Raw genomic sequence first — 13,914 nt, 5'->3', positions numbered from 1 at the left:
CCCCCCCCCCCCCCCCCTCTCCCATTCGATCTCTTTCGTTGGATACGGTCTATAAACCGCAACCAACACCGCGACGAGTCTTCTCTTTGAATCATATTGTACAATGAGATTTGAATAGAGAAGGGAGGTGGGAGAAGGAGAGAGCAGAGCCCCATTGTCGTTTCACCAATGGCGGCCGATTTTATAGTGATCTAATGTACAGATGTTATTTACCCCGCAATGAGAATAGAATAAAAGCATTGTGCGCATTATGATTTGAATCCCGTATCTCGCTACGTTTCTATACCTACCCTCCTACCTACTTACCCTCACCCTATCTAGCCCTAACACGCGTGATATATCTATACGTAATGTAGACGTGTGTACAAAAGTTGCTCACGTTTCCCCGAGCCTTCTGCCTTTCGCTCGAAAAGTATTATACAAGTAACAATCGTGCCAACAGCTAGCTCGAATAAATACTCCAAATTACGATTGTATATAAATTCACGAGATCGCGTTCCTTGTACAAGGACGTATATGTATAATACAATGACGAGACGGAGGGAGGGACTTAAAAACGAGTCGGTTTTCTTTCTGAAATAAATCTGAAAAGTGTGAAAAACACAATTGCCCATCACCTTACCAAATACATATACATATATTTCATATTTTCCATACGCCCTTTTTACGGATGGTTCGCTGAATTATTGTCATGGTTAAATATATTATAATTGTAGGTACTTGTCGCACAAATCGTAACGTAATAACGCGTCACGCGCAACCCCCGCAATTTCCACTCGGTCAAATTATCCACATTGTAATTTAGCAATCGATGGAATTGAATACGTCTGCTGCGAGCATCATCGAGAGTGTCATATATCGCATGTATAGATAGGTATACAATACGAGGAAGCGTAAATACAATCGCGACAGGAAATGACTTTTTTCGATGACGGGATGATTTTTTAACGGCAAATTTGAGCAATAATAAAACAAAAAGAATGGGAGAGAGTTCGTATATATGTATACAATTTATACACCTATAACGGACCACCTTTTTTCGACTCTCTCGGCCACTCAAAGTGAACGCATGTACATGCCGATGGGAAAATCAATAAACCAATAGGTTCGCCGATACATGCCCGTTCATAAAGTATCATGCATGTACTTTTCGTCCCGCGAAACTGAAATCCGAAACAGAAAATTATAGGGAAATAATAAAGTGAATGAAAACACATACGTTGTCCGTCAAAAGTTTTTCTCTTTCCTCGCGCGCAGGCTATATATGTAGAAATTCAATTAAGCTCCTGGTCAAACCGATTTCAAGAAAACTGCGTAATTGCAATTCAATCAATATATATCTATACATATAATTTCACATTATAGTATATGTATATATAGCTCTCATACGAGTCGCACACAGTTTATAAAAACTATACAATACGTTTCGTTGTAAAATCTTTTTCCCACGAACTCGAATTCTTCGTACTCGGAGAATATACTCTCGAATAATGTTTCCAAAAGTATCAGACTTATCTACATCAAGTCGATCAGTTATATTCAGACGGAATATTGTTCGCCTACGCGCACCCTTGGATAAATAGCACGATCGAGATCGAAATCGCGACGATATCGAATTACGATGTTTGCAAACGTCCAATTCATCCCTGACTGACGGTTGATCGAATAACAGCCGCGCGCGATCGGAGCTAGATTAGATTATGGTGTAGTCGCCGCACGTAAAAGCAGCCTCGTGTACTCGCGCGTATATGGAAGAGAGCGCGCAGGTAACAAGTACGGACGCTTCGATCTCAAGAGGTTCTCCCTCTTATATTGCCAGCGTATACCGCTCGCTTGCCGCCACGTAACGCTGCAGTTATACCTCTATATGTAACCTGTTTGCTCGATTATAGATATACGATAGATAGAGAGATATATATATCACTTCAATCGCTCAATTTTAATGCAAAAGATTAATTAAACAATTCTATTCTTACTTAAAAATTCACTCAGACATTTGTATGTGTGCGCTTAATTTGTCCAACGTTATAGAGATTCGAAAATATATATCTCAAACGATGCTGGTTAATCCTAGGACGATATCAGCGAATACTGCATCATCCATATATGCTATTGGCGCGCGTCTGTATTCAGGCCGCTGTCGGATCGCGATGAAGCTCGCGCGATCTCGTCGCGATCTACCCCACGCAGCACTGGTGAAATACCGTACCTATGACTTTTTGACGTGCTTTTAACAGATTGAATTGAAAATGGCTCCGTATGGCTCTCCCGCCGCGATATTCGCACCGAGCGCATACCGAAACGGACAGGAGGTGGAGGGAGGGAGAGAGAGAGTGCTTCTTCTCCTATCTCAATCTCTCGTCGCCGATCTACCTACCCTACTCTTCCGTCTCTCTCTTTTCATTTTTGCACATTCGCTGATGCAGCACCGGCGGAAACGACGTCGCGGGAGGGGAGGAAGGGACTGGACCGGTCAGTCTGTGCAGAAGGGGGTGAGCAGAAATAATGTCCTGGCTCATTTTTTAAAGCCGCCCTCGTATCCGCCGGTATGCGAGGATGGTGGTTGGAGTTCTAGGGGGGGAAAAAAAAAAAGTGACGGACGCGCGTAGAGGTATAGGTGATGTGCGGGTGTGGACGCGCGCACGCTCGGATCCGCGCTTCGATATTATATACGACGCGCGATAGCAGCCCGACATAGGGCCGGAGGTGGCCGATCGGCCGTGGTCGCTCTGCCACCGGATGTGAAACGGTCAAAGCCAAAAAGCACTCTCCGCCGAAACGGGCTATATATTATCCGCAACCCTTCAAATACAGGACCGTCCGCGAAGAGATCCATATATAACGTGTGCGTAAGCTCCACTTGTCCTGCGAAATCGCCAGCCACCATCTCTCTCTCTCTCTCTCTCTAGAGCTACTTTAAGTATTTTACTCTTCTTTTTTTCTATTTAAAGTTTTAGGCAATTTGTTTTGTTTTCGTTTCCGTCTCTTTCATATAAATAACAAAGACTCTAGCTCTCTTGTAAGTACGTATATAGTTTGTTCTACTGCTAAATCAGACTTGTATTAGCAAATTTTATATTTATTAGCAGAGAGGATTATCGGTCAGTAACTTATTTCTTGTCACACACGTGCGCATTAATAATATATTCAAAAGTAAGCATGTTGAGACTTTAGCATTTTGCACTTGTGAGAAGAAAGCACAATTTTCATAAAAAATTAAGATAAGTATTAGAAAGATATACTATTCGACGAAACAATAATGCCATAAGAAACATTTGATACTGATGAAAAGAGTCACAATTCCTTTTGTAAGAACGTAAATATAATAAAATTGATATGTACAATTTCTTTTTTTAATTAGTACTTTTGATGTATGTACATTATAGGTATACACCGATTTTACCACAACAATAATAGCTCTTTCTAACTTTTCTATAAAAAAATATTTTATTCGGAAAGTAATATACTGTGATTTAAAATACAATATGTAACTACTTAATAATCATGTATTATAAGGAAGAGGTAGGCGTGGTTACGAGGGGTTGTGTAGTTACGATCTCGTCGACCAATGCGAAGCCGTTTTACCTTCTGGCAACTGTTGCAAACGCAAGCGCCGTCATGCCTACCTCTGCGATCTCGCTATAGGCTACCGTATACTCTGGATGCAGTCCTCTGAATCTGATGACGTACAGGCGCAGACTCGAATGCTGGGTACAAGAGAGCTTTGTTACGTGCGCGCGCTGTGGGCTGTGAAAGATAGAATGGATATATAGATAGAAAGAAAGAGAAAACCTATTAAACTGCGTTTTTTTTTTTATTCATCTATTCTGTCACATATATAATACACTACTTTACCTTCTTTTGTAATAATCTTTGTTTAGAAAAAGTGTTTACATAAAGATTGAACGAGAGAGTAATGGAAAATAATTAATATTTATTTATATTGATACTATTATACCTATATCTATCGCAGCTCATTTTACTTTTATTCTCTCTCTTCTTTCTTCTGTTTTTATTATAATATAATTTAATTAATTTTATTTGTATTGATAAAACATTCTTTATCGATTTTAATATGTCATCTATGATTTAAGAAAGAGTTATATTTTTTATAACAAAAGTTATATTTATTTTAGCTACATTCAACTATCACTGCAATGACAGTAGCAAAGTCAGATTGTTACTTACTTCTTTTCCGTTTTATCAAGAGTATCGTTCTTCGGAACAACGTTCCAATGCCAAAATCATACTATCTATTATTTGACTTGTACTATTGTAGAAATATTTATATTTATCATCAGCTTTTGGATGATGGTTATAAATATCTTTCATAAATTCGCCATCTGGAGTGAAGAAGAGGATCCTTGGAACGTAGGTTCCATCCGGTTGAAATTTTGCTTCGTCTTGAACGGGAATCTCATCTTTCTTCACACCCACCATAACAAAGCTGCGTCGAAAAAATGTATACAACACGAATTTCATTTTATACTATATATATATATATATATATATATATATATATTATATATAATATACATAGTATCCTTCTAATCTTTACGCGTTTTGTTGTCTTTCATATGTGCGCTGTTCCTATATTTATCGCTCGATTATTGTATTTGTTAAGTTTAAGAAAGTTTAATAATACACCCTCGTGATATAATATCATTCAAAAATTAATCAAGTCCTATCAGCGACGATACTCCCATTTCCATCTGAGAAAAACTTTTTCGTTAAGTACGCCTGCGTCCACAAGCGAAAAAAAATGAATACAAATAGACGCAGAGCTAACGCAGCTTATTGCGCTTATACATATATAGTCAAGTAAACTCCCTTTCATTTATATGATAAGTTAACAAATTTTGCATTATTTCCACGGCTCTATTTCCCAAACTAAATGGTAAAAAATTATGATATTTTTTCACAATATCCATTTCTTACATATTTCTCCATCTCGCGATTTTTTTCTTTTTATATCACTACTAGTTTAGTTTAGGCCCTAATATGAAAATAAATACATTTTCACAAACTTTGTATAAGCAACGCATATAAAGGTATAGTTTTTAATTGCTTATATCTTATTGTTAATATTGAAACTGTCAACCTCACATTAATTGCACAAAGGCGTGTGTGCACCTTTTAAAATATACCTGTATTTAAAATATACAATGTAATGCAGTTTCAATTTCAAGAAATTCTGACTGTTTTCAATTGACGAGTGTACTATCTTAACTCGTAAAAAGACATTTATTTCGCTTATACAATTGGAGATTATCGAGAATGTATGATTTGCGCTAATGTGCGTGCTGAATTGAATTTATCGCAACCATCATACGTATGATACATACGTGCGTTATGCATTTTATACTCTCTTTGTATGTACATGTATCAATATATTATCTTGTACATGTGTGTGTAATTATTAAAATATAATATAATTATTATAGGACCGTATGAATCGCATTTACAAATTTAAGTAAATTCTGCAAAGTAAGGAAAATAGGGAAATAATTAGTAATGTTCCGCATATATTAAGTATATATATATAGTATTTACTGCTGGCTAAGATTGAGGATTCTGATCGAGTTGGTGAATTTGGGCTTCAATTTCTCGCAAGTCGGACAGCCCAGTTTGTGAATTAGCAGAAATATCGGTTTCCTACACGTTTTCGCCTCTTGAAAGCCTTCTTGTAAATTTCTCCATTTGTACATGCGTTCAAAGTTGCGGTTGGAATCGTCGTCGGCGGCGGTGATTACATTCCCGAATATGTAATAATAATAGACCAAGGCAGTAACGTTCAGAGAACCGAGACATTTCGCGTAACGCATTCCAATTGTCGTGAATGTTCCTCAGGTAACTTGCGACGATTCAACGTTGCAGATTTTACATGTCAATCTAACGTGTGGTTTGATGGAAGTTTGAAACATTTAAAACAACGTAAACTTGAACGCGTTTCGTTCATAACGGTTCGTTCTTCGGTCTGCATACGAATGCCATCTATCGGCGACATTCGTAGGTAACTGATGATTACACACTGTAAATAATTATCAGTGTCAACTAGCGCTCACTAGCGCTGCTTTACGCCGATTCTCAGATCATTCTCATTTGTGACGTCACAATTAAGTTGAATGCGCGTACCTTTTGCATTCTGGAAAGCATTCTCAACTGAGTTTTTACCTATAAATCTGCACGAGATCGAGACCATCGTGTATGTGCTTTACTGAGACTCGTAAACTCACTTTAAAAGTGAGATTATAAACTTGTGTTGTCATGTAAATAACTTTTTACCAAAGTAAACAAATAGTGACGTCATTAATCTGAGATTATTTCGTACTCTCTAGTTTCACTCGTGTGTAAATGGAAAGCAACTGATATATCAGCTGATGTGAGGCCTCTCCACCACTCTCCAGCCTTGTTGCGTTGGTGCCTTGGTATTCCCCCCGTTTTTATGTTTTCTTTTGCATACGTATGTATACATATAAGTGACAAATGTGCTGCGCGCGTGCCGGTCGTTCTATTTTCTTACGTGTTTCTTACGTCCATGATTCGCAGGGCTGCACCAACTCTGCTTTACTGTATGAGTAGATTGTAGCTTCTTGTAGGTTAGCACAGGTTAAACGAAAGATTTGACAGAACAAACGCTCTTCTCTTATTGTGTTTTTTTCTTATCACTTGATCTGAATTGATCAGTCGTACACTGGATTGTTATGGACTGCTAACCAATTTATCGTTTCATGGAAAATATCGCGTGCATTGCATTATTTCGAGATCACGATATACGTACCGGACGAAGCTGCATTCCAAGATCTTGAAAAGTCAACAGTACAAAATGAAGCCTTTAATTGAGTTTGAGGAATGCTTACGAGATACTCCCAAGTTTCGGTAAGATCTCTTCTCAATTAAATAATTAATTTGTTTCATACAAAGAGATGACACTTATTAATTGTATCTCTCTATGATTTTCTCTTGTACCTACTACTATCCAATCGTTTCTAGGTATCTAAGTACCTAGTTTAAGAATAAGCTTGATACATTCTTTGCTTAAGATTTATAACATTTTACACTAAATAATTAAGTGTTGTGTGAAATGTAAACTTTACAGATTATGCATCGAAGAGGTGGAAAAGAATGTGGATCTGCTGGAACAAAAGTTGGACAAGGTATACAATAATATTATCAAATGTCTTATTTAAACAGATATGTATGTACATTATTAATTTCACTTTTGTATTATCTGAAAATGATTACACTTAATATAATACATAATGATTAAATAAAATGCAAATAGACAATTTAATGATAATGATAACAACAAGAGCAATTTTTACATATAATTATCATGTTATAATGTGTACACATGTATAACAGACAAATCTAAAAAAATGTATCCTAACTGTATAATCTTTTGTTCAGGTATTAAAAAATTGCAGTCTGACTATCGATACTGGAAAAGCCTTTGTTGGACAGCAAAAGTAAGTTTTATAGGTATATCAATATGCACATTACTTTTTTCATCTTGTTGATTAATTGTTATTGTTTTGTAAAAATACTATGCGAAAATTAATTATGAACAGTATTATGAAAATGCAAAGGAATACATAATAGAATCTCATATAATCAAGAACAGATGAATAATGTATATTATTTAATAATAAGAGAAATTAATAATAATTAAGGACAAAATTGCTAACAAATTATATATACATTAAATAAAATATAAACCAAAATTTCTATCATTTTCAACATTTATACATATATCCATATTTTTAACATCTGTATATATACTTGTCACATAACTATATAATATATATGTTTTCCTAAAGCCAATTTGCCAATAGCCTGTGGGAATTATCTTTGTACTTCAGCGATGATCCAGAAATAATGGCATTCTTAAATAAGCTTATACATGCTTTACAAGAGATGAACAAGTATCATACTATTTTATTAGATCAAGCTTCTAGAACTGTGATGAAGGATCTTAATAATTTTATTAAAAGGTAAATTTTACGCGCGCGCGCGTGCACACACACAGATTTTCAAATTGACTAGTCTTACAAAATTCTATAAAAGTTGTATGGCAATCTTTTTCTAGCGATATCAAGAGAGCAAAAGAGACTCGGCATTACTTTGAAAGAATTTCCAGTGATCTTGATATTACATTGAATAGGAATTCTCAAATACCGAAATCTCGGCCTATGGAATACGAAGAAGCATCAAACATCCTGTCGGCTACCCGATCGTGTTTTCGACACACCGCTTTAGATTATATTCACGCATTGACGATGCTGCAAGCGCACAAGCGGCACGAGATATTAGGCACATTATTAAGCTACATGCATGCATGTATTACTTATTATCATCAAGGTAGCGATCTTGCTCAAGATTTAGATCCTTTCCTCAAAGATCTCGATGAAAATTTAGTTAAAATGAGAGGTGATTCGAATAAACTCGAAAAAGAAATGGAAAATCGTCATATTTATGTTAACAATCGAGATTTGATTCCCTCTCGGGTACCGGGCAATTCCAAGATGGAAGGCTATTTATTTAAAAGGACTAGCAATGCTTTTAAAACTTGGAACAGAAGATGGTTCTGTTTGAAGGATCATCAATTGGTATACCGAAAGAGAACAGGTGACGAAGGCTACACAATTATGGAAGAAGATTTGCGATTATGCACTGTCAAACCTGTAGTTGATTGCGATAGAAGAAATTGTTTTGAAGTTTTAAGTCCGACAAAGTAAGTAGAGGCGTTTCCAATTTGTGCAGCAATTAATACCTACTTGATTAAAGTCAAAATTAAACTTTTTATAAGTGTGGTGTGTGTATAAAAAATTATATTAGATAAATTTCTATTTTGCAGGAGTCATATGTTGCAAGCAGACAGCGAAGAATCGTATTTGGCGTGGGTAACTGCATTGCAGCAAGCTATTGGTGCTGCTATTCAGAGAGGCATGAGTGTAGTTGCTAATATTAATTCACTTGAATTACAATCACGTGATAGTCCAGCGAGACCATTGACTAGACTAAAATCAAGGTAACTGTTGATGCTTTTTATGACATCCGTTAATTCGTGTTGAAGAAGCGCGAGTATATTTTATCAGAAATTATCATTCCTTAAAATTTCAGAGTGTGGGAACAGTTATTAAAGATCTCGGGTAACGGGGTTTGCTGCGATTGCGGCGATGTTAACCCACGATGGGCTAGCATCAATCTAGGCATTACACTTTGCATAGGTAAGCTTTACTCGACGAAATGTATGTATTGCTATATTCGTAACTTAATGTACTTAATATTTTTCACGTTTATCTAGAATGTTCTGGTGTACATAGAAGTCTTGGGGTACATTATAGTAAAGTTCGATCCTTAACATTGGATGATTGGGAACCAGAAATACTTAAAGTGATGGCAGAATTGGGCAATTCTGTAGTAAATAGCATATACGAAGCTCTACCTGTATCTTCCGACATTACTAAAGCTACACCAAAATGCAATGGGTATATAATGTCATGTTAAGTTGATCAACTATCTCCCGTTTAATGGCAATAAAAGAAAATCTTACAAAAAATGTTTACATCCTTTTTTCTCTAGTAACGTTCGAGAAGCTTGGATAAAATTCAAATATGTAGATCGTAAATTTGTAAAACCTCTGACTGATGTAATACCACCTGGGCATCATGCTAGTCGCGAGCAAATGCGATTTCGAAAATGGAGTGTGCGTAAACTGCGTCGTAGACCACGCAGTTGCGATAAGATTGATAATAGTAATGCCAGTAAAATGTTGACGTTATTACCTGTCAAAGAAAATTATCCTTCAACAAGTTCGGACGAAAGCAAACACACGTCAATCGATAGTTTGAATTCCGTTGGCAAAGCAAAGAAAATGGAACGAAATTCCGTAAGCTCGGATGATAGTGCTAGTATGGATTTGAAAAACAATTCTACTCTTTACGGAAAGATCTTAAATCGTTCACAGAACGATTTGAATGAAGCTAATAAATGTGTTAAGAGTACAAGTGCAATTCGTGGAGAAGTTACGAGTGTCGGGCTGCTTGCAAAAGAGCTTAGTTCGACGGAAAGCGAACTGAAAATGAATACATTGAACACAGTGAATATTGATACGTTGTTTGCAGTCGTCGAGTCGGACGACAGTCTCAATAAACATACCAATAATAAAGTCAAGGACGATAATAAAGATGTTTCAGGAAATAAAGATCTTAGATTAGAGAAGCAATATAACGAAAAAATACAATCAGCTGTCTTAATGTTTGGTTGCGATGTACCAAAACCTGCTATCGATAACAATTTAGAACTAAGTTCTGATCAAGATTCAACGGCTGGCGAGGATGAAGAATTTACCGATGAAGAAGATATAGAAAATCTACATCCTGAGATGTTGCTTTACAAAGCTGCAGCGGCGCATAATTTACCAGTAATGTGTGCAGCATTAGCAGCCGGTGCTGACAAGTTATGGTCCAATGTTAATGATAAAAGTCGCACTGCTCTACATCAAGCGATAATAAGTGTATGTATGACCTTTTATATAAAACACGCAGTGTATAACTTTTCATTTTCGTCAATTACATTTCATACATTTCTTACATTACCTATTTCTGCAAGCTTCAGAATGTAAAAATGTAATAATAATCATGTATTTTCTTGTATGCAGGGTTCCGTTATGTCATGTGAGTATCTCCTTTTAAATGGTGCACGAATCAATTGTCAGGACGCCGAGGGAAAAACGCCGTTGCATTTAGCAACAGAATTAGGTACATAATAATATTGTCTGTATATTTTTCGGGGTGGACGAAGAATATATATTAACATTTTATACATTTTTACAATTATATACAGGACATACTGCCCAAGTATGCCTACTTCTTAAACATCGTGCTGATCAACATATTGAAGATGAAAGTGGAATTAAACCTTTGTCAATTGCTGTAAAAGAAGCAAACGCTGATATTGTTACTTTGTAAGTCTGCAAAAGTTTATGTATGTATGTTATATATATATATATATATATATAATATACATAAAAATATATAATATACTTTATGTACATATGTATATTAAAATATTACATCGTCGTGTTTATGACAGATTACGACTTGGTCTCCTAAATGAAGAAATGAAAGATTCTGAAATAGGCGTCACCGGTGATGAAACATTCAATGACGTCGTTCGTGACTTCAGTCAGTTGGCTTGCTCACATCCCGAGCGATTGCAACGTCGAAATGAAACCACGAATTTATCACATATGTCTGAATAAGATTCACAAATTTTTACATAAATGTATAGATAAATCATATTTTATACATCATGAATTATAAATACAAAAGCGCCCGCGTTGCCTTTCAAATTGTTGCAAAGTATCGGTCGCATTAATGTAAGTAAAAGTTAGCGTTTTAAACACGAAAAATTATCAAGTATCAATTGTTTCTATTTGTTTTAAAAACTAAACTATGTAATATCCAAAGTAGAGTCCACTTACATTCTTGCCATGTATATCATCATTGTACAATTGGTCACCTTTTATTAATGATTTATGACGACATATACACATATAGAATTTTATAATCCACTAGGCTGTATAATGAAAAAAATTCTTTTTAACGATTTGGTGCTTTGGTAAAATTACGAGATATCACTTAAGCTTTTTCTAATATTTAGCAAGCAAAGATAAAACAAACATTATATATAGATAAATATTATTTATAAACCATTTATATATATAGTGTAAAAACATTTGAAAGGATTTGCTTAATTCATATTGTATTGAAAGTTTCACTATTATATCATAAATTTTATATATGTATATTCAAATCTGGCGAGGAATGTAATCTTAAGGTAGATTTTTTTATACATACACTTTGTAAGTATATCAGTGCTATGATTATATGCGGTTAAACTGATTTTATTGTAGTTACAGATCACACATATCTTTAGAGAGTAGCATGACATCGATATAACAAATTGTTTTGTTATAAATATTGTATAATGTAATTTGTTATACATACACAATACAGTGATATATAGATTGATTGATAATAACAGCTTTCAAATATTCATCTATTTTTGTTGCATAAAAAAGAAAAATATAGCCTCTGTTGACAAAACTTTTCATTTGTGTAATGAAAACTTTTGGCAACGCGAAGTTAGGATCTGATTAATTTTAAATACTTTCCAAGAAATAGTTAAATTTTATTTGTGTATAATAAAAATGAACAGTACGACCATGTGGAAGTGGAGTAAACCACGGAATTAAGTAACCAACTAAATTTTAATAGAATGTATGTACACATACATACGCATACACGCGTGCACATATATCTCGAATTTGTTGAAAGCCTGAATGATATAAAGTTATTTGTACGTACATTGTGCGTGCGCACGTGTGTGTGTGTATGATTTGCTATAAATGTTTTGTATAATATACATACGTATATTTTACTGTGTTTATATATATATATTTTTTTTTTACTGTGTTTATATATATATATAAACGAGTAACTATATATAATACAACATTTCTTATAGAATCAATTATTGTTACACTATATTATTAAATCACTATAACATCAGCCTGAAAACTTATATCATTTTTTTCGTAATAGTTAAATGGAATTAAAACATGTATGTACATGCAGAAGACGAAATCATTAGTTTATGTGTTTTAGCTGTCACTCTATTCTATGTTAAACGTTATATTAGGGATATAAGCGTGAATTTTGATGAAGAAAATAATTTAGAAATATTATTAACGACCGATATAAATATATACAATTTTGTTATCATTTATCATTGATATGAAGCTTTATTATAAAAGTGATTCCAACATTGTTATCGATTTGATGCATGAAAAAACTCGAGCCAATCAATTAAAGTAGTAATACTTGTTTCTATGTTAGGTTCAAAACTTTTCAGACGACCCTCGTATACTATATGTATGTTTTTACTTTTGACAAAGATATATGGCATTAACGCGCAATTCTTTATATTAATGTCAATTTTTACGCAGTTTCATAAAATTACAGTGATTCTTTACTTGAAAAATTTGCAATACACAAATGTATAGACTATATATATATATACATATAAATATATATATTTTTTTAATACACTCGAAATAATATTGACATACGTCTAACATATATATTTGCATTTTGTATTTACAAAGTACTTGTACTTTTTATAATGTTCACATTGTGAAAAGTACGTATGTATTATTCTAGGCTATCTAAAAAGTAAAAATGTGAGCGACATAATCTATATCTATTAATTGATTCAAATATTATATTAAATATGACGAATTATTAATTTTTTATTATTTAAGATTTGCCTGTGTAGATATGTATGTAATCTATCGAACAATTTTTAGCTAATGAAAAGTGTTTTAAGAATCAATCAAATTTTATTCAACAACACGTAGAGTTTTCAATTTCTATGTTGCTACTATGTTGGTTTGAAATTTAATCCAGCATTTCTATTCTAATATAAATTGTATGAAATTAATGAAACAACAAAAGAATTTTCAAGAAATTACGATCACATTTTCTATATTTGCATGTATGCAATGTACATACACATGTAAATAAAAATAATAAATATAGATAACATGAGTGGTATAATTTTTTGCGATGTACAATATTTAATCGCGTGTGTATGCAACATTTAAATTACTATATAATATAAAAAGCTACCGTTTTATACGGACTTTGTGTCTATAATATACATTCTATCACGTTCTTTTCACACATGGGAGACACACTTTACACGCTTAGGTATTATTAGCTGTTATTAATTATTCCAACGTCCACTTCTGCATAATCTGATACTAACTCGTTATTCGATCTACAGACTAAGCATGTTTTTGACAAAGCATAAAAAATGCATCGTTAAACAGAACTCGCGTTTATT

At 34.1% G+C, this 13,914-nt stretch overlaps 2 protein-coding genes across 4 annotated transcripts; one reads left to right on the top strand and one right to left on the bottom strand.

Moving 5' to 3' along the window:
- Positions 1-3,533: 3,533 nt before the first annotated feature.
- On the bottom strand, positions 3,534-5,936 carry LOC108781344 (thioredoxin domain-containing protein 12). Of its 3 annotated transcripts, none has more exons than XM_018549283.1 (3): positions 5,554-5,936; positions 4,189-4,447; positions 3,534-3,747 (listed from the first exon to the last, which is right to left on the bottom strand). In XM_018549283.1, exons 1-2 carry the CDS (start codon positions 5,823-5,825, stop codon positions 4,204-4,206), a joined length of 516 nt encoding a protein of 171 aa, XP_018404785.1. In that variant the 5' UTR covers positions 5,826-5,936; the 3' UTR covers positions 3,534-3,747; positions 4,189-4,203. The 3 variants fall into 3 exon arrangements, with proteins under 3 accessions (XP_018404785.1, XP_018404787.1, XP_018404786.1); XM_018549285.1 differs by having other exon boundaries at positions 3,534-3,707; XM_018549284.1 differs by lacking the exon at positions 3,534-3,747 and adding an exon at positions 4,053-4,082.
- Positions 5,937-6,826: 890 nt separating this feature from the next.
- CenB1A (Centaurin beta 1A) lies at positions 6,827-11,544 on the top strand. The gene is made up of 12 exons (XM_018549223.1): positions 6,827-6,879; positions 7,100-7,157; positions 7,411-7,469; positions 7,821-7,994; positions 8,090-8,734; positions 8,858-9,031; positions 9,124-9,230; positions 9,308-9,491; positions 9,586-10,519; positions 10,664-10,763; positions 10,849-10,969; positions 11,098-11,544. The coding sequence occupies exons 1-12, from the start codon at positions 6,827-6,829 to the stop codon at positions 11,264-11,266; spliced, it is 2,778 nt and encodes a 925-aa protein (XP_018404725.1). The 3' UTR covers positions 11,267-11,544.
- Positions 11,545-13,914: the final 2,370 nt, after the last annotated feature.

Source organism: Cyphomyrmex costatus, unplaced genomic scaffold, assembly GCF_001594065.2.
Source record: "Cyphomyrmex costatus isolate MS0001 unplaced genomic scaffold, Ccosl1.0 scaffold8, whole genome shotgun sequence".
In the NCBI taxonomy this organism is placed as follows: Eukaryota; Metazoa; Arthropoda; class Insecta; order Hymenoptera; family Formicidae; genus Cyphomyrmex; species Cyphomyrmex costatus.
The sequence above is the reverse complement of the archived record's forward strand: the minus strand, read 5'-3'. Positions and strand labels throughout refer to the sequence as shown.